This window comes from Vulpes vulpes, chromosome 7 (assembly GCF_048418805.1).
Source record: "Vulpes vulpes isolate BD-2025 chromosome 7, VulVul3, whole genome shotgun sequence".
NCBI classification, from domain to species: domain Eukaryota; kingdom Metazoa; phylum Chordata; class Mammalia; order Carnivora; family Canidae; genus Vulpes; species Vulpes vulpes.
Genome location: NC_132786.1, coordinates 11,238,768 through 11,259,253, shown reverse-complemented (window position 1 = coordinate 11,259,253; position 20,486 = coordinate 11,238,768). Strand labels below are relative to the sequence as shown.

At 44.3% G+C, this 20,486-nt stretch overlaps 1 protein-coding gene across 1 annotated transcript in view; it reads right to left on the bottom strand.

Annotated features, from left to right (window-relative positions):
- CREB3L2 (cAMP responsive element binding protein 3 like 2) overlaps positions 1-20,486 on the bottom strand; it is a 120,021-nt gene that overhangs the window by 19,660 nt on the left and 79,875 nt on the right. The window contains exons 3-8 of the mRNA XM_025984495.2: positions 16,933-17,108; positions 15,416-15,503; positions 11,147-11,331; positions 8,839-8,985; positions 7,799-7,857; positions 6,421-6,489 (exon numbers count right to left, since the gene is read on the bottom strand). Of these exons, the coding sequence (XP_025840280.1) occupies positions 6,421-6,489; positions 7,799-7,857; positions 8,839-8,985; positions 11,147-11,331; positions 15,416-15,503; positions 16,933-17,108 (724 nt within the window). The remainder of the gene's footprint in view (positions 1-6,420; positions 6,490-7,798; positions 7,858-8,838; positions 8,986-11,146; positions 11,332-15,415; positions 15,504-16,932; positions 17,109-20,486) is intronic.

Genomic DNA, 20,486 nt, shown 5'->3' with positions numbered 1-20,486 from the left:
GAGTCCCACACTGGGCTCCCTGCATGGAGCCTGCTTCTCCCTCTGCATGTGTCTCTGCCTCTCTCTCTCTCTCTCTCTCTCTCTCTTTCTGTATCTCATGAATAAATAAAATCTTTAAAAAAAAGTCTAAGTGTCACTTAGCTACTGCACACGTAGAAAGCAGATGACTTTGTGATGGACGAGCTAAGCATCCATGTGCTTCTGAAGAAAAAAAAATATCCCACTTGAATCCCTTCCCACCCCATCTTGGTCTTTTAGAGTTTAGAGAAACTCTGTGGGTTAGGTCTTTTAGAAATTTAGAGAAATTTCTGAGGGTTAGAACAAGGGTGACCAAAAGCTAAAATATCTACCACAAAGTCCTGGGGTGGAGGTGGAGAGGTGCTGGGATACAGGGAATACAATTCAGAGTTCCACACACTGCATAACAATAGTAAAGAGACTCACCAACCATCTCCAAGACTTTTAAAAACTGAAGTGTCACATATGCAAATAAATGACAGTCTCACTGCGCTAAAATACTAATTTTTGAATAGATCATATTTATTTGTCATCTTTTACTTAAGCTTTGAGGGTTGTTCATGGGGCTTTGGCTTAAATGGGAAAAAAAAAAAACCAAGGATGAATTTTCTCCTCCTTCTTCCTGTGTAATCGCTGTGTCACAAAGGGTTGGTTTTGCAGGGACCAGAGGATAGTTCTGAAATATTCTATTATCTCCTTGCCCAGGAACAGGAACAAGAGAGCTCTAGAATGTTCTCTGGGGCTGAGGAATGGCTGACTTAACCACAAAATTATATTAAAATGCCCTTCCAGTCTCTCTGGGGAACTTTGTCTAGTACCCAAAGATCCACTGAAGTCTGAAATATGGTCACGTAAAATGAAAGCTTGTACTCTTCACACAACCAGAAGTTACAGATAATGGAGAGATGAAAGTGAATTAAAGCCAGATAAAGTTCTGCAGAGGGGTAAGCTGCATCTTTTGCCAGTACTCTAGTGGCTTCTCTGTGGACGGCAGCAAGCAGGATCGGCAGCTACAGTCGGTCCACAGAGTTAAGGGGAACCTGTGGGAGAGGGTAATAGTGTATAGGGCAAATGGGCACAGCCTCAGGGTTCACGTGAACAAATGAGGAGAGGCAGAAAAAGGTGAAAGCCCAGGGCACTCAGCTGGAAAGACCTCTACCAGGAACTGTATATAGATTCAAAGAACAAGAAGAGTGGAGTTAGAGATTAGAGCTGAGAGGACCTGATACACCACGGAGGATTTCAGACACACACCAGCCAAGGTTCACAGTCCTGACACATCCCATCAGCTTAGGCCCTCTGGTGGCTTGGTGTACTTTTTGGAGTAGACGGGGTAGAGATCCACACAGGCCCTGGAGATAGGCCCAGGCGCTTGGGGCAGGGAATTCCAGAATCCCAGGTACCAGGGTGGGGTCTGGTGGGGTCTGAAGGGGTCCAGTGAGAGCACCACATGCAAGCATCGCGTTGGGCCTGCTGACTACTCTTCTCTTGGAGAGACATGTGGCCAGAAGGGAGCCAGAGCAGGGTCCTTAGAAACACAGGTCCAAAGCAAGGCCCTCTTCAGCAGGTTTAAGTTAGCCCCAAGCTGGGAAAAGGCAGTGGTCCTCGAGAGAGAAAGGGGCACAGCAAAAGAAAAATTAAGGTTTGGACCAATTTAAAAATTAAGTGGCTAAGGTCTAGTCCCTGTTCTAGCTCTAGATATCTGAATGACCTGAACCTCACTGGGGCTCAGTTTCCCCTTCTATAAAAGAAAGTGAGTAGAGGGCAAATTAGATGGTCTCTGCTAAGGTGCAATTCAAGTCAAAGCTCCCCCGGCTCCACACGGGAGGAGAGGACCTGCAGCTCACAGACCTACAGATGCAATAGACCAAATACGGAACAAGAGGAGCCAACTGAACTGCCAGCACTCAAAACCGCTGGGCTGGGCAGTGTGTGTGTGTCACCTGCACAGGATTTCTCTGGAATGGGACAAGGGCAGGCCTGTCCAGAGAGCCTGCAGCTTAGAGGGGTGAATGATGAGCACAGAAGAGCCAGCACGATCTTCTAGCAGCCACACACACACCACACACACACACACACACACACACACACACACGGACCTCGCCCAGACTTTGTAAGTGAAAATGTATTTCCTGATCGAGCGCAGGAAGACAGGCCCCCTGGGAAACTCTCTGTCTCTCATCTCACACATTTCTTGATGGCACGCAATTAGTGGATCACCTTAGCAGAGCAAGAGCGAAGGTGCTTTCACACTGCTTGGCTCTGCCCCAAGAGGCTCCCGGGTGAGCCTACAGAAGTGTTAGCAGCATTCTCTCCATCCTCATCCTCTTGTAGCTTCCTGAGCTCAGATAAAAGGGTCTTTATACCTAGAAACCAACAACAGGCTCTGCTAGGTGGCTGCTGCTAAGTCTAGTGTAAACCAAAAGAGTCAGGATTGACTCATAATCTGAGAGCTCATTTTCATCTAGAGAGATGGAAAACTCCCCCGAGGGGCGGGGGGAGTAAAAATAGTCTTCCTTTAATTTGGCCAATGAGGATATATCCACTCACTTTTCCCACCCTGTCATGTCATAGGACACAATGGCTTCCAAAGGGCTCCCACCCCACTCTAGTGACGCAGGTTCCTGTGCATGTACAGCTGTCCTATGTCTGTCCAGCCTCCTCCAAAGGATAATAAATGCTTATTTTTATTTGCATTTATTCTATGCAGAATTTACTCCCGGGCCATAAGTTTTTGTTTCTTCAGTTTCTCTAAGAAGCATGACCAGGAACACAAACAGAGATGTGTGTTCACCAGGCCTACTCTGTATTTAGTTCAAACACTGTGTCACTTACGCAATGTTATGTGACCAAAGGGACCAAAAGTTTCCCCTTGTGACATGGCCAAACCACCAACACCTTATGACAGGTGCAGGGTGGGAGATTACCAAGTTTACATTAGAGTCACTGCAGTTGGTGCCTTGTCCTCTGAGCAAGGTGAGGCCCTTGAGACGGGGTAGGCGCTGGAGGGAATGCAGACCCCCCCTTCCCCGCCTCAATGAGAACAGCACTGCTTTTATGTCTTTATCTCTCAGGCTAAAACATATTAAAAATTGCTTAGAAATTATGACCCCACGAGTCCCCTGATAAGATCATCTGTGGGAAGACTAAGATCAGTCAAGTATCAGCCATCAGCACCACGAAAGAAGGGCTGTCTGCCAGGAGAGGTAAGTTTTGAAGAGGGAACACACACACAGGGTGGGCAAGGGGCAGCAAGGCACCAATATCATTAGGTAGGTTGTTTCTTCAGTGGAGGTTTCACTAGGCTAGATGCTGGAAAAAACTTCCACACGGTCCATGAAGAAGAAAAGAGGAAAATCATCATTGACTCTCTCAGGGAAGAACATGAGATATGCTGACCCCAAGCTCAAATATGCCATATGTTCCCATAACTCATATCCTATAATAACAAATAGTGGGTTGAAATCACCATGGCCATTATTTATAAAGATGAAAATAACTGGCAAAACACAGATTGTTGTTACACAGAATCAGATGTACCTTATGTCAGTGTTCCTCACATGATAGCTCTTCATTAGAATCTGATAGAAATAAAGATTCTGTAGAAATACACAGGTACAGGAGTGGGCTGAGGTAACCTCCGAAAATGGTTCTCTACTGCTGGACCCAGAAAACCCTACAAAATCATACAAGTCAAGAGGTTCAAATCTTCGTGTTCACTTTAAGAACACACGTCAAACAGCCCAGGCCATCAAGGGTATGCATATCCGAAAAGCCACCACATATCAGAAAGATGTCACTTTGCAGAAGCAGTGTGTGCCATTCCGTCGCTACAATGATGGAGTTGGTAGGTGCACAGGCCAAACAGTGGGGCTGGACACAGGTCAGTGGCCCAAGAAGAGTGCTGGATTTTTACCGCACATGCTTAAAAATGCAGAGAGTAATGCTGAACTTAAGGGTTTAGATGTAGATTCTCTGGTCATTGAGCACATCCAGGTGAGCAAAGCCCCCAAGATGCGATGTAGAACTTACAGGGCTCATGGCCGGATTAACCCATACATGAGCCACATCGAGATGATTCTTACTGAAGAAGAGCAGATTGTTCCTAAACCAGAAGAGGAGGTTGCACAGAAGAAAATGATATCCCAGAAGAAACTGAAGAAACAAAAACTTATGGCCCGGGAGTAAATTCTGCATAGAATAAATGCAAATAAAAATAAAAACAACAACAAAAAGAAATACACAGATACGGAAATATGTCCAGGGTATTCTGTTAAGCAGAGAAAGTTCCTAACAAAAGAAGATGCATATATGCACAAATACATATGTATAAAATATTACAAAGTATAAACATTTCTGAGCGAAAAGATTGCATTTTTTTCTTTTTTAACTGTAGTTTCTGATTTTTTTTTCTGCAATGAAAAATATATTACATATGTGGGGTTCTTTTAAGTTAAAAAGTATAGGGGTTCCTGGGTGGCTCATTTGGTTAAGCGCCTGCCTTGGGCTCGGTTCATGACCCCAGGGTCCTGGGATCCAGCCCCATGTATGGCTCCCTGCTCCACAGGAGTTGATTCCCCACCCCCCTGCTTCTACCCCCTCTCTGCTTGTCCTCACTCTCTGTCTCTTAAATAAATCAATAAAATATTAAAAAAAAAAAAAAAGATACAGCACAGTCAGCCTAGAGAGGGGAGGAGAGGCCTTTCTCAGGATGGGGGGCAGCAGAACCCTTCTAATGCCAAGCACCCTGCTCCCCAGCACAGCCTGTACTGCACCTCTGCTGCCCCCGTGCGGTTTGGGGAAGACCTGGCACCCAGAGCCTAAGGAGGAAACCTGAACCAGACTCCAAGGCTATCTTGGACAAATTCTTCTTTCCCCTTTCACCACTTCATGGTGCGCATTTGTCCCACTCATGAACATGGGGCATGGGGCTTCTGCAGCAGCACGTGCCAAGGTGGGCATTCAGGATGCTAACAAGATGGATACAGACTCTAGCAGGGGTTCAGGACCCAGAGATCCACTATGGCAGGAGAGAAGGTGGAGGTAAGATGGGGCCCAGCCTCCAGAGTCGAATATCCACAGGCAACCATGAAACCAGAATCCTAAGGAGGTACTGGAAACTGTCTCCTTTGCCGCAGAGGCTTGAGGTGCGAGCACACGGAGCTGGTAGTTTCACTTATTTCTGCCACCTGTCTGTGGAGCACCTCAGGTGACCGCCCTCGGCCTGCTATTTGAGCATAGACATTCCCAGAAATGCAGAGGGAAGCCCAGTGGGCTTGTCCAGTGTTCCCAACGACGGTAGTTTTAACTTATGAGTAGGAAAGCCTGCTGCCTGGGAATCAAACCATGAAGATGGGAGCCAAATTTAATGTTATTATCAAATGACAGGCAAGTGGACTTAACCTTAATAACTGCAAAATCATTATTAAGCATTAACGCTAAGCCTTAAATGAACAAGTAATATTTTTCTTATCTAAAAATCTATTCTTCTCTACTTGAATTGTCAGCTCTATAACAACTAAGGGCGACAGGATCCCTTGACTAATGAACATTTTAATTTTTACAGTATAAGTAGGCACTGTGTGTGTGTGTGCGTGCACACACACACACACACACACACACACACATATTCTGGATTAAATTCCCCACCCTTTAACCCTGTATCTTAACTCTTTTTTCCTAACTCTATGCCTCAACCTCTCTTGCATATGATGCAGGATAACGTTCATTATGCTTCTCCTATTCTAAGGCTGCAGAGCCAGACGGCCCGCATGACCTTGGGCAAACCACCTACCATTCTGAGTCTCAGTGATCTCTTCTACAGAATGAGGATATTAATAGGACCTCTTCCTAGGGCTGTTGGAAGGTTAAATGAGTTAATATCTGTGCTGTGCTGAAAACAGTACCTGGCAAGAAAGTGCTAGAAGAGCCCATTAACTCACTGGGTCCCATAGTTATTTTTAAAAGTAGCCTTGAAATGTAATTAATTAATTTTTATAAAGAGTAATTTAAAAAACAAACCTGGTTTCTTCTTTTCTTCTCACTAATAGCCACCATTTGTTACCAAAGTTGGGTGACGATGAAGTGGCCAGTCCCTCCCTGCCCACCTCTAAAGTTGAGTGTCATTTTCAGGAGAATCAAACTTATCAGCCTTATTCTCCAAGCTTTCTCCCATCTATTTGAGGAAAAGTAAAGAGAACACACATGCGTGTGTGAGTGTGTGTACAAGGGCATGTGTGTGGATAAGGTAAGTGGATCACAGTCGCCCAGAGCCCCTGGGCACAACTATACTTTCAGTGTGGTCTCTTCCACTTCCCTCCTGCTCTGGTCCTGGACCTGCCCCCTCTTGTCCCCACCTTCCATCAGGCAGTTTGAGCAGCATCTCACTCTAGCGACACTCACCTGTTGGTGTTCTCCAGAACCTCTACTTTCTTCCGAAGCTCCAAGTTCTCCGTTGAACAAGACTCCACCCTATAGGGGAGTGAGAAAGAAGAAAATTAGTTGTATTTTGAGCAAATGCCAAGCTGGGAGCTAGAGTGGAGGAAGATGGGGCTCACAGAAGGAGGACTGGGCATCAGCTACTCTAGAGAGGTGAGAGAGAGAGCCTAGCCAGTCTAGGTCAGGAAGAAGGGTAAAAAGACAAAAGAAAAAAAAAAAGAGAGATGAGTAATACATGCCTCAGGTACAGAAAATGAATAGGGATGGGACACAATGTAAAGTCCTCCTAGAGTGTTCCAAACTTGATTCCTCTCACCTTACCCTATTGCTCTCAATGGCCATCATTCACCTCCCTCATACTATAGGAGCCTGGATGCTGCCAGTTGGATTCACGCCCAGAAAGACTAACAGGAGACTTGCTTGGGGCAAGAGGGGAAGACAAAAACCCAGCCCCTCAAGACAAGGAATCCAGCTGCAGGAGCGTGCATGCCCGGAAGAGGCAAGAGAGACCATCTTGACCCTGGAAGCCTACAGCAAATAATGGAACAGAGTGGGACCACTTAATGGAAAATTATCAGTATCGAAACTAGGATGCAGAGACACCAATTTTCAATAGCAAAGTCAAGAGCCAGCCAGAATGTTCCAGAATGTTCTGTTCTTCTCTGCAGACCCACAGGAAGATTCGTTTCTGGACTCCATTTCCATCTTAAGTGATACTCCTTTGTCAGCTGGAGAACTATATTCTAAGGCCAATATGGAAATTGTATTTCAATCATGTTTTTTTAACAGCCCTCCTGAGATTTTGGGCTATTCAGAAGAACAAAAGGTGCCTTCCAGTGTTTTTGTGGGAAGTCACTAGCCAGTGGTGTGAATTATAGTGGCTAGAAAGTAAGTAATGCCAGCCCGACTTTCTGCACTGCCTACGTGCTTTCTCTAGGATGTGAGGGATGTGGCCAAAGGGACTGATTAATCAGCCCCGGTCCTTTCAGCCGAAACAGTGCCTCTCCTCTGAGGAGAGCTCCAGGAATGTGAACGAATGTTAATATTTGCACTTGTTTGAAAGGAGACCTTCAAGGACTTGCTTCCGTTAGAAACGGTGTGGTCCAAATGCCTAAGATTGAGTGTACTTTTTACTTCTGGCCCTATTTATAAAGTCCCCCCCCCCCCCCCCCCGCCCCCAAAAGCCACTAGGTGGCAGGCAGCACACAGCTGATGAACCAACGGGCTCTGATGGTGGCCAGAATGAACTTCACTGGCTTCTCGCGAAAGCAGATGCTTTGCGCACACCCATTTCCCTATGTCTATCACCCAGTAAACACACCCAGTTTCGCAGGAGGCTTACTTTTTCTCCAAGCTGTCCATGTATTCTTTCTTCTTTCTTCTACTCTCCTGGGCAGAAATCTGAGATATAAGGGGAGAAAGAGAGATTAACCTCCTGCTCTGTCAGTATGTCAGTTACGAGTAAATGGAAGAGAGGAGTCTGTTGGCGCAGAAATCACCAGAGCTCCCCCTCATTTTCGTGGCCCCTCTTACTTAACCTGCTGGCTCATCTGTGAGTCACTTCTTCTGACCTCCCTGGTTTCAACCAGCCTGTGTTGTCACCAGGTCCCATCAAACTGGGCCCCGTGTGGGAAGCATGGCAGGCCTGAGTCAGAACAGAACATGTGGTTCACAAGCCATCTATGTGGTCTTAGATAAATGATTTCAACTCCATGGGGCTCAGTTGGCTCAACTTAACATATAAACAAAGATAGTTGGGCTCGGTCATACATAACCCTCTACTGCTTCTGTACATGGGCCAAGAGTCAGAACTGAACTCTTTTTCTTCCTTTCCCTGCCACCTCCCTTCTGGTCTGCCTGTGCCCGAGCCATGCCCTGGGGCCTCACCAGCTCTGCTCTGCACTGTAGGGGCCTAGGGCTAAAGAGACTCCTCAATCCAGGCATAGAACAGTGGACAATAGAATTTTTTTTTTTTTAATAAAAAAACCCAGTGAAAAGTTAAACAAGCACCCATACTGCATTTACATTTATTTATAAATTATATACACACCACTAGAAGGAACTAATGTATACATTATAAAACAGAAACTAAAAAGACTAAGATTAAAAAAAAATTAATGGGAGTTCTGATGTTTTCCTCTCAGCCCCAAATGGATCCCCTCAGGCACCAAGGAGTATGCACACCCAGTTTGGGATCCACTGACCCAGAGGATGGATAAAAGGACCAGAGAAACACAGCAATCAGTGTTCCAGTTCCCTGCTGGGGAGCTCTCCATGGCTCCATGGGACGGGCCAGTGTTGGCCACAGGGAAGGGGGCAGTGGGAGCACACAGCCTGGTCATGGTCTCTGCTCCTAGAAGCACCTAGATTTGAAGGGGTCACCTTGTTCTTGATTTTCCTCCGAATTTTCTTCAGAGCCTTCTCCTCTGATTTTGTTAGAGGCAATTTGGTGGGGATGGGATAGCCCTCGGCGATCAGGGTCCTCTTCTCCTCTTCGGTCAGAACCAGTGGGCCTGATCCTTGCAGTTTCTGTGCCGAACAAGGAGCAGTAAAGGGTCAAAGCAGGGCAACTGGGCACACTGAAGAAACTTGCAAACATGAGAGGAAATGATGCTCATCTGCTTTGGGTGAGAAACGAGTAGTTGGAAATGGAAGCAAAGATGGAGAACACTCATGTGTTCTCATGTGTTACACCCAAGGATTATCACTCAAGGGAAAGGGTAAAGAAACCTCCACCCCTCAGTTCTCGGAAAGTACACCACTGGCTAACACATCAAAGGTAAAATTACAGGAGTCATTTCCCACATCTCCCAAGATTGCATGGCCTTGGAGTGATGGCAGATTCACTCAGAGCTCTGTTTGTGAAAGAGTTTCCTTGTTCTCCTGAAAACACAACTTTGCAAGATGCTCGCCTCACACCAAGGGTCACTTCTTTCTCCCACTGACAGCTCAGGGGCCAGGGTTCCCAGAAATACACCTGCAGGTACATCCCATGGAGGTCTCTGGCTTGAGGACAGTCCCGGATTGTTCATCATCAGTGAAGATGAGAACTGTAGCTCATCCCATTCAGCCCATAAAAAAATGATGTGTTTATGTAGTCAAACAAGCTGAGCGCCCACTGTGTATGAGGCCCATGTTAAATGTCATGAAACACTCAAAACAAACTTCCTCTCTCAAGCTATAGCTTGTGATCAAGACTAAGACTGAATTAACACCTATTAAAAGCTGAGGGCAATTACATGCTACTCTGTAATATCAACTCAAGGTGCACTCAAAATCCAGGGAAAGAGACACACGAGTGTGTGTGACAAGCAAAGGCTTAGGGTAGGAGAGGAGAATTGCACTGGGCCTTTTGAAAAGACGGGGATGACTTACATAGAGGAGGGCATTCCACGCAAAAGGCAGTATTCTGAAAAGCACTTAAAGATGCTACTCTGCCTAGAATGTATAAGAAGTTCTTGAAACAGTGAAGAGTCAGGGCACCTAATACAGAGTAGAAGCATTAGGGCTTGATACTAAGAGCCAATTGAGAAACACAACACGCTGTGGAGGTGTGATATTGGGAGGATTTCCTCCATAAATATGTAGACTGGACTGATTGTAGGAGGACTCACAGATAATAAGGATGAAAGCTATTCTAGTTACCAAAGGGGTAAGGAGTTGAGTTAGAGTTAATCCCCTTGTCCTTGGTAATGGTGAAAGAAACAAACATGGTCACAGATCGAGAACTTTGTGAGACACACTGAATTTAAATTGCCAAAAATATATTAATTGAGAGATGGTTCTTACGGAACTCTTAAACATCTCACCTCATTCAAATTTTCTCTATGTGATATAAATTCAATAAGATTGATTATAATTTTATCATTTTTCAGATTTCACAGAAATCAACGAACACCTCAGAACAGTAAAATGTTAATTATCTGTCCCTATTTTTATCTGGGAATAGGTGCCCTTATATACGTGAGGGATGAATGATGACTCATGCTTTCTAACCTGAGTCTCTGGATTAGGAGTTGGACCACAGACAAAAAAAAGTTTAAACTATATTGTTGAGCTTTTGACCTCAAAACATTTAATCTCAAAGTTTAAAGATCATCAAATATTGTTTATTTGAAAAATAAGCTATTTCCTGTTGTAGGCCATAGGACCATCCAAACTGCTGGTAATATTTGTGACATGATTTTGAGGAGGAAGGGAACACAACATTTTTACTATTTGTGCTTCTGGTGATGCCAGAGAAACATAGGCGTAATAACTGGAGGAGGAAAAGGAGGAGAATTGTGTTAGCATGGTAAGGTTATAGGCAAGTCTTTAAAAATGTTCTTTAAGGAGAGCCTGGGCGGCTCAAGGGTTAAGTGTCTGCCTTTGGCTCAGGTCATGATCTTGGGGTCCTGGGATGGAGTCCCGCATTAGGCTCCCCGCAGAGAGCTTGCTTCTCCCTCTGCCTATGCCTCTGCCTCTCTCTCTCTCTCTGTGTCTCTCATGAATAAATAAATAAAATTTTTTTAAAAAGAAAAAAAAAGTTCTTTAAGATGGTTATCACTGGTTTTAGCAATTAAGCCTACAATTGTCTTCCAAAAACAGAAGTCCAGCAGCCTTGAAGAGCACCTATTCCTAGTGAAGCTCCAAGTGACCAGAGGGAAAGGACTGGTGTCTGGAGCTGCAGATGGGGTTCTAGAATACTCACGTGAGGCGCTGTGAGGAGAGGAGAGTTGGACAGGGCAGAGGGGGCCCGTGCCACAGCTCTGGCCGGGCTGTGGGTCTGAGGCAGGCTGAAGGGGTGCAGGCGGGGGTTGGGGCTCAGGCTGCCCTCTGAGTCACTGCTGTGGCTGCTGGGAGGGGTGGGAGGTAAGTGCAGGTGTTCCACGGAGGCTGAGGGAAAGAAAGTGGATGGCATCCATCAGACAGCAACGAAGCAGAACTTGGGGGTGACTCAACAACTGTACATCCACACAGCCCAACTCGGGTCAGCTGAACAAAGAAAGGGATGAGGGTTCTGCATGTGCAGATATGGAAAGATCTCCAACATCTATTACTCAGGGCGGAGGAGGGGGAGCATCCAAGTGCAGACCAGCGTATAAAGTAGCCTTCCTTTGGTATGAAAAAGGAGAGGAGGAGAATACAGACTCATATTTGATTGTCTCTGCATAAAGAAACACTGGGAAATATATAAGATACTGATAAAATCCTCACCTCATGGGAGTTGGTGGGGGGAATTAGAGTAGACGGTGGTAGTGCCGGCACAACTTCTCACTGTGTTCACTTCGTATCATTTATATAGCTTGACTCATAAGCAATGTTCATGTATTAGGTCCTTGAAAAAAAAATCAGCAGAACCTGGGGCCCACGAGGTTTCCCCATGGCTGCTTTGAGAAAAGCTCATTTGTTTCCAAAGGAATGTGCATGGTAGGGCCTGTGGGCAAGATGCCAGGCATTCTTCCTTCAGAAAATACTAAAGCCATCTGTAGATAGGTAGGTAGGCACTGGAAAAGAAATCCGTGTGTGTGTGTGTGTGTGTGTGTGTGTGTGTGTGTGTGTGTGTTGGGGGCCCTTCTGCTCCACAGTCCCCTAGCATCTGAAAGCCCACCTCTTGCCTCTCCTCGGGGGGTCCCAGACACGCTGTCTGCTGGAGCGTGTGGGCCTCAGTCGGTGTGACCAATCACACATCTCCAGGGCAGCAGGGATGGGCTCCAGAAGGGAGAATTCACTGAGTTCGACCTTTCTGACAAAAGAGCTCTGCTTTCTCTGGTCTCCGTTCTATTCCCACAAGCCCGAATGCCTTGAGAGCCGGCCACTGCCACCGAGCCAAGGGGCGTAAACTTTGGGTAAGCCTTTCTCCCCACACCCCTCCGGGGCCCCCAGAACAACAGAGCCCTCAGTGGCACAGCTCAGCCAGAGAAGTGCTTGGGGCCACAGAAAAGTTTTGACCTCCTCTTCTAACTAGGGACTGAGAGCCTGCCCGAGGTGCTATGAGTGGGGAGGGCCTTCTGAGGTACCACTGACCTATGAGATACCACCCAGAGCTGCCTTTGGTGGTGACAAGCGGTAACTAGGTGGCTCTCTCTCTCTCTCTTGAAATACATGAATATCCAAGGTAACAGGTAATGTGCCTCTCAGCCACCCTTCCTGCCACCCTGCCCACTATTCACAGCAGAGTTCTTCTCTCTTTCTTTTCTCTCTCTCTCTCTAACTATAACCTTCTCTTTCTCTTTTTCTAACATAGTGCCTTGCACTAGATGCTACCCTTTATCTCTGGCAAAGTCTTGCCAGAGAGCTCCCTAGGTTTTTTAGTGTCTCTGGGTACTCTCAAAGCTAAAGAATATTCTAGAATAATCCTGCATCTCCCCACTGCCAACATCCCTGCCGGCAGTCCTGGGGCCTCACATATGTGTCCACCTAGAAAGACTCCTGAGAGTATCAACCAAAGAGTCCAATGACTTAAACGAAGAGGCTGTTGGACCGAGGTGGCTCTAATGCCATGTGGCCTACGTGAGCAAACCAAAATCTACGCCTCTAGATGCATCAAGGTTACCAAATTTTAAGCCTAAGGACAACCAATCACAAAGAGCCAACGAGGCTTTACACCTTGGCCAATCAATAATTTCCTGACTTTGCTTTGGCAAAGTAGAAAAGTCTCTCCCTGAGCTTCCCATTGGTGGAATACTCGTAACCACATCTGCTTTGGCACTTGTCAACGTGAATACATTTTCACTCAAATAAACTCCTAAAACAAAATTTTAATATGTCTCCGCTTATCTTTTAACAATGGTGAAAAAAAAGAAACCAACCCAAGAGCAAAATGTATTAGGGGCTCCCACTGTCTGCCACACTATGCTGTTCAATTCCGGAGAACCAGCCAAGTGTGCCTAGAGCTTACTCGTCCCGTTCACATAGCACCGTCCAAATTAATCTAATATTTTTCTCCTTTCCAGGTAGAAGGTGCTCCACAAAAAAACAGAAATGGCATGACAGGAAAGGTGAGGGAAACTCGAATCCCCTCTTTCCTACTTATTAAGAGCTACTGACCTGGCTCTCGATGGCTCAGTGTCAGATTTCTAAATATCATTTGAAATGCCAGTTTCAGATTACTTAAAAGGTCTGGGAACAACAAGCTACTTTGCCTAGAAGCTCCACTGCATACAAGGATATTGAATTTCCTCCTCTCTGTTTATCTAGGATAACGAGGAAGGACTGCCCGCCACTTACTTTACTGTGGAAATGTTTCTCCTCCAGTGATCCCAGCATCTGAAGCCACTAGGGGCTTCATTGTTATAGTTGGGACACTTTTTTTTTTTTTTTTTAATAAAAAGTTGGGACACTTTCTGAAGCATATTGCAACATAAACTAAAAGACTAATATGTGTAGCTTTCATGAAAATGAAAGGAATTACTTTAGAATAGCATATAAACTGAAAGACACCAATGGAGAACACTCAGTGGAAAGAAATCTTGTCTCTATATATGGATTCTAGTCAACATTGTTCATTTTAAGAAGGTAATCATTTTTTACTGGTAATAAAGGCAAAAACCAACCCCGATTAAATTGTCACAGACAAAACCCTGAATTTGTTTCTAGCGGAATGAAGAAGGTTATGCTTTCATGAGAACTATTCATTTGTAACACCCATAGATTAAGTATACACAGAAGCCTTTTCTATGACAATTGCACAGACGAATTTCTTATTTGTTGACCACACTAATGAACTGCCCTTCTAACCTGTCCCAAAGACATAGATGAAAAGGAAGATGATGGCAGGTCCAAAGGCACAGAATTAAAAGCACAAGGCCCCTGCAGGGATGTCTCAGTTAAAAAAAAAAGGGCAAAGAAAGCTTCCTTCGACTCTATGACATTTGAGGGTCAGTGTTCAGGATTCCTAATTATGGGCTTTGTTCAAGAACAGGAGGGAGAAGTCAGAAAGAAACTGACACAGAGGGGCACTTGGCTGGCTCAATGGTTGAGCATCTGCCTTCAGCTCAGTCGAGATCCAGGGTCCTGGGATCCAGTCCCACACTGGGCTCCACACGGGAGCCTGCTTCCCCCTCTGCCTATGTCACTTCCTTTCTTTCTTTCTTTCTTTCTTTCTTTCTTTTTTTTTTTTTTCACTTCCTTTCTCTGGATGTCTCTCGTGAATAAATAAATCAAATCTTAAGAAAGAGAGAGAGAGAGAAGGAGAAATAAAGAGAGAGAGAGAGAGAGAGAGAAAGAAAGAGAAAGAAAGAAAGAAAGAAAGAAAGAAAGAAAAAGAAAGAAAGAAAGAAAGAAAGAAAGAAAGAAAGAGAAAGAAAGAAAGAAACTGACACAGAGAAGAAAAAGCAAAAAGTGTGACAACTTTGAATATGACATTACTTTGTTCTAAATGGATGGCAAGATGCCCAGTGAGATGCATGAACTAATTATAAATAATGAAGAGTCTCCTTACAACTACTGTCATCTAAAATTAACATTTAAAAACACTGAACGACCAAATTGTGAATTTACAAAGAGTTTAGACTAGAGTTGCTTCAAACAGGCAAGGCAAAGTGCCTCTGTGCATGTTTGTTTATCTGCCTCTACTGATCACCACCGCAGCACAGGGAACCAGGCTTGATTCACACGTTCACACCCAGAAGGGCAGCACTTGCCTTTTGCATCAGCAACCAAGTCATAGCTGACTATGAAGGTTTTGAAAACAAAACAAAACAAAACAAAAAAACCACCTCTGCTAGGAGTAAAAGTAAAACAAAAGATTTAGCATAAAAGCCTGAAGCATAGACACATATTTAGAGAAAAGATTTAAGCATATACATATACGGGAAATTAAAATTTAGCTTTCACAATGTGTTTTTAGAATCAAGGTTTTAAAGAGCAGACTTCTTGCAGAAAGCAAGCTCTAATCCCGACACTTTCTCCCACATTCGCTTTCTCTGTGCCCTGACATCTGGTCACCTGAAGGAAGGCAGGGAGAGAGTAAACAGACCTTCTCTAGGAGAGAAGTTTAGGAACTGATCCACTTCGTGAGGCTCCAGCTTAATCTTAGGAATAATTGTCTGGCACGAGGAATCAACCTGGAGGAAGAATTTCAAACACAGTTTTTAAAACCCAGTAACAAACCTTTAGGGACACCAGGGGAGTTATTTGTCATCAAACTATGTGTCTTCCTGTCCTGGCAGCTCCACTTCTCTCCGCTGGCAGAGGCAGGCTCCTTCTTTGACGGGGAGGTGGCTTTGTTCTTGACCTTTCTCTCCCTGCCAAACCCAGCACTACAGCTGATGGAACACTCAGGATGTCAAAGCCAAAAAACCAAGACCCATCTTTCTGTTGTTTTCATGGTCATATAAGGCCTTTTATCATGAAATAGTCTAGTAAATTTGTAAAGGGCCACGGACCTCCACTAGTTTGTCCTATAGCAGGAACTAAACAAACCCTCCAGGCTTCCTCGGGACCCATTATTAGCATCTAATAATGAAACTTTCAGTGCAGGAAGGACAAAAGCTCTCTGGCCTATGAGTGGAGCAAGGCTGTGACTGATTTTTCTTAGTTACATACTAAAAAAATCAACTGACCTAACATCTCATGGAACAAGGAGACTAATATACACTCCAGGAGCCCAGTGCCATGAAAAGATCTAGGCAGAGAATGAGAAACGAATTCTAGAGGGCAGCTGCCAAGGTGCTCTGTCCAGAGTCCCCCATCTTTTCCAAGATGGATTGTAAAGAGCACTAAGCACAAGTACACACCGAAGCTTTGGCGACTCCGCTGCTTCTGGGTGACCTCTTCCTGAACAGGTATGGGTAGATATGACACTTTGCTCAGAGGAGGCCTGACTTAGCATCAACAGAGTCAGTGTTTATATATAACCTCTGGACATTGGAAATGCCGGGAGAGAACGTGAGATAGGCATGTAGGCATGGAATCAAACAAGGAAGAAATGCCCAATTTTGTATGTTTTTCCATGCATAATACAATAAAAGTTGGTTGGTGGGAGATCCCTGAATTGGGTCAGGGCACCTCAACATTGTACTAGGAAAGTAAAACATCACATGGGAAACAACACTTCCATCAGCCCCAGCATGGAAGCCAAGGATCGCATCATCAGTTACTTCCTCTCTTTCCACTGGTCTAAAAGGCAATCCCATGGAGAGTTTGGCGTTTTTTAACTGTGGATATCCATCTATTTATCATAATTTTGTAACAGCAATCATTGGAAAAATAAAATAAAATAATCAAAAAATAAAAAATAAAAAAAATAAAAAATAAAATCAGACTTGCTACCAATTTTCTGAACATAAACTTCCTATAAAGGAAGTAGTATAATCAATGCTGATCCCAGATCAACATATCCTTACTATACACCTATGTAGGACATACATAGGCAATTATATGTCCTGAAACACATATAGGCACTAGCTCCTTAATAGGTTAAATGCCATATTTGAGAATGAGAATCCATGTCTTTTGAGCCAATGTGTGTGTATAGAAGAAAAGAGAGCATACCCCAGGATTCATTTCCAGAGGGGGTTCCTCCTTTTCACAAGGGGTGGAGATGGCTGTGATGGTCAGAGTGACAGAGGGAACAAGTCCTGGGGGCGGCTCCTCTGTAATCGGCTCTGTCTTGATGGTTGTTGATGGAAAGTCTGTAGACAGGTACCATTTCTCACTTTCCACTTCATCTATGGGAAAAAGACAAGCAGACATATGAATCTGTTCACAGTATCGGACAGAAGTAAAACAAATGACCACTGAACTTGCTCCTCAAAAAATAGCTCCAACAATAAGCTACTGAGAGTAGAATAAGAGGAAATAAAGTAAGCGTGTGAGAGAGGAGATAAATGGATAAAGAAATGAATGGTGAAGTAAGAATCTATACTTGTGTTCGCTTGAGTGTAAGTAAGTATGCCTACGGAAACCTCGAGAATACACATAAAAGAAAGAAACCTGCCTTTCCTGGTCAGAGCAGGAAGGAGACTAGGTGGATGGGAACAGGACAGGAAGGAGAATCTCAACGTGTGATGTTTTACACTTTTCGGTTTTCAAACCAAGTGAACTGGGTTATCTATTTAAAAATAAATAAGTACATTTTTAAAAAAAGATTACTTTATTTACTTGAGAGTGAGAGAGTGGGGGGAGGGGAGAGGCAGAGGGAGAAGGAAAGAGAATCTCAAGCAGACTCCCCGCTAAGCATGGAGCCCTACACAGGCCTGGATCTTACAAGCCTGAGATCATGATCTGAGCCAAAATCAAGAGTCAGATGCTTAATCAACTGAGCCACCCAGGTGCCCCAATAAGTACATTTAAAATTAAACAGGGGCACCTGGGTGGCTCAGTGGTTGAGTATCTGCCTTTGGCTCAGGACGTAATCCCAGGGTCTTGGGATTGAGTCCTGCATCTGGCTCCCTGTGGGGAGCCTGCTTCACTCTCTATGTCTCTGCCTTTCTCTGTGTCTCTCATGAATAAATACCTAAAATCTTTATTTATAAATAAACCTAAAAATAGATAAATAAACTAATTAATTAATTAATTAGAAAATTAAGAAACAAATGGTGTGTAACCAGAGTCTCAGGAGAGAGGACTGGGGACCATGGTTAGGTGGGTGCTACTCTTCTGTCAGTGGACAGTTATTTGTTCTCTTTCTTTTTTCTTCTCACTCCCTGTTTTTGTACTCTGGCTTCCCTACAACCCCACTTATGCCTTAAGCCTGACCTCGACTTCCAGAACTTGACCGAGCCCTCTGCAAAACTTCAGAGTTTGTAACAAACATCAGCCTTTGCTGAAATGGACCAAAGGTCTAGAGAAAAGGGCTGGATCTTGGCAAGTGTGGATCTTGGCTCACTACTGGTTTTCATGATTATTACTGGGGGTTGTGACAAAGGAATAACAGACAGACGCACCTCTACATTCTTCTAGAAGCTTACGTCCACCTGTTTCTTGCCAAACTACTTCAGAGCTACTAGCAGAACACAGACCTGAAAAGGAGGGAGATGGGCAGGATAGGAAAAGACCAGGAGATTGCAAACAGGTGCAGAACAAGAAAACAGAGATTCCCAAAGTCAGCATTCCTTACCTGGAGCCATGTGTACTGGTGAGACTAAAATAAAGCAAAGATATGCTCCTTGCTTTATGAAAATGTTTAAACACACGTGCACACCCCACATGCTTAGGGAACCCTGTGTACAGAAGAGCAAAGTTGTTCCCATTAGGAAATGATTTTACCCTCAAGAATTGGACTCAAGCTTTCTTAAGAAAAGGTACATGAAGATCGTTTAGAACTGTTAGAGGTGGGGAAAGAGCAGGCACAGAAGCTAAAAACTAAATTTCACAATAATTAAAATTGTGTTTCCTAAACAACTTCCTCAAAACCCAAGAAAACGTTAGATTCGCATTTACAAAGGAAAATGATTCCCCCTTTCCCAAATCCAGTTTATAATTGACTTGATTAATTATCCCAGCCCTGAGTTCTTTCCTAAGGCAAAGTAAAGATGGGCAAGACTTCTGTGGGTTGAAGATGTTTTGCTTTTGGAACTGGTTCTATAAAGCTGCTGAGTGCAATGATGTGATGGGAGAATTTCCATCATTCATGGGGTGCACACCACATCCTGGCCGAGGGGGAAGGGTAGGAAACAAAGGGCCTTTTGATGGCGGCCAGGGGAGACAGACCACACTGTACTTGACACCGAATTCTGCTGGCCAGATGGGCGCCTGGCTCAACTCAGGGAAGCAAATGGTTGAAGAGCCAATAGACGAGTCTAATACCTCTCTCAAAATAAGCTTAAGAACTAGAAAATTCTATCACCAGCAAGGAAGACACACTCAGGACAGATCTGAGGAGGAGCTGGAGAGATAGAGTACACAGATCACATTTTCTCTATTCAGCCATGACATATGGATGCCTTTGCTTTGTGAAGGCAACACTTGCAGCCTGTCCACACTGCATGGTATTTATCCCTGCCAGAGGCTGGAAGTGAGATAGTAAGATGCAATACTGCCTCAGTGTATTTAAAAATCAACAGTAAGGAGGCATTGCTGAGAAAAGGTCCTACCAGGAAGTTGTGAGATAAGGCCAGATCCCCTGGCCATGCACTTATGACTACTTTAATGAAGCTTAATTCTTGGGGGGAGAGGGAGCGGGGGGGGGGGGGGTGCGCAAAAATAAAAACACAAAGCAATACAAAACTATAAGACAAAATGAAGACACGTAATGCAATCAGTTCTTCCAGTGTAGCTAAGCCAACCTCAAATATAGGTCAAGGTAGTTGATATTCTTTTTTTTTTTTCTTAAAGATTTCATTTATTTATTCATGACACAGAGAGAGAGAGGCAGAGACACAGGCAGAGAGAGAAGCAGGCTCCATGCAGGAAGCACGATGTGGGATTCGATCCCTGGACCCCAGGATTACGCCCTGAGCCGAAGTCAGACACTCAACCACTGAGATACCCAGGTGTCCTGATAGTTGATATTCTAAATGCTCAGTGTCCTATAAGCCTATTTTAAAATCATATATATATATATATATATATGATTATGTATACATACATACATATAAAATTATGTGTGTATATATATACATACACATTTATATTTATACTAGGTATAATTTATATGATCATATATATACTATATATGTGTATATATATAATCATTACTGTGTCAGGAATGGAGACTGAAGGACAAACAATGATACTTGAATTCTGAAGCAAAACCTCCTCTCTCAAAGACAACTGAACTCTTCCAAGTGAGAAGCCCAAGGAAGTGGCCTGTCTTCCCATGAACTTTGTTGAGGACAAAATACCAGCATTGCCTTTATGCTTCCACTTCAATAAAGTGACTTATTACTCCAACTTAAAGGTGATTTTGTTTAAAGATTTTATTTATTTACTCATGAGATAGATACACAGAGAGAGAGGCAGAGACACAGGCAGAGGGAGAAGGAGGCTCCATGCTGGGAGGCTGATGTGGGACTCGATCCCGGGTCTCCAGGATCATGCCCTGGGCCGAAAGCAGATGCTAAACCGCTGAGCCACCCAGGGATCCCCATGATTTTGTGTGTGTG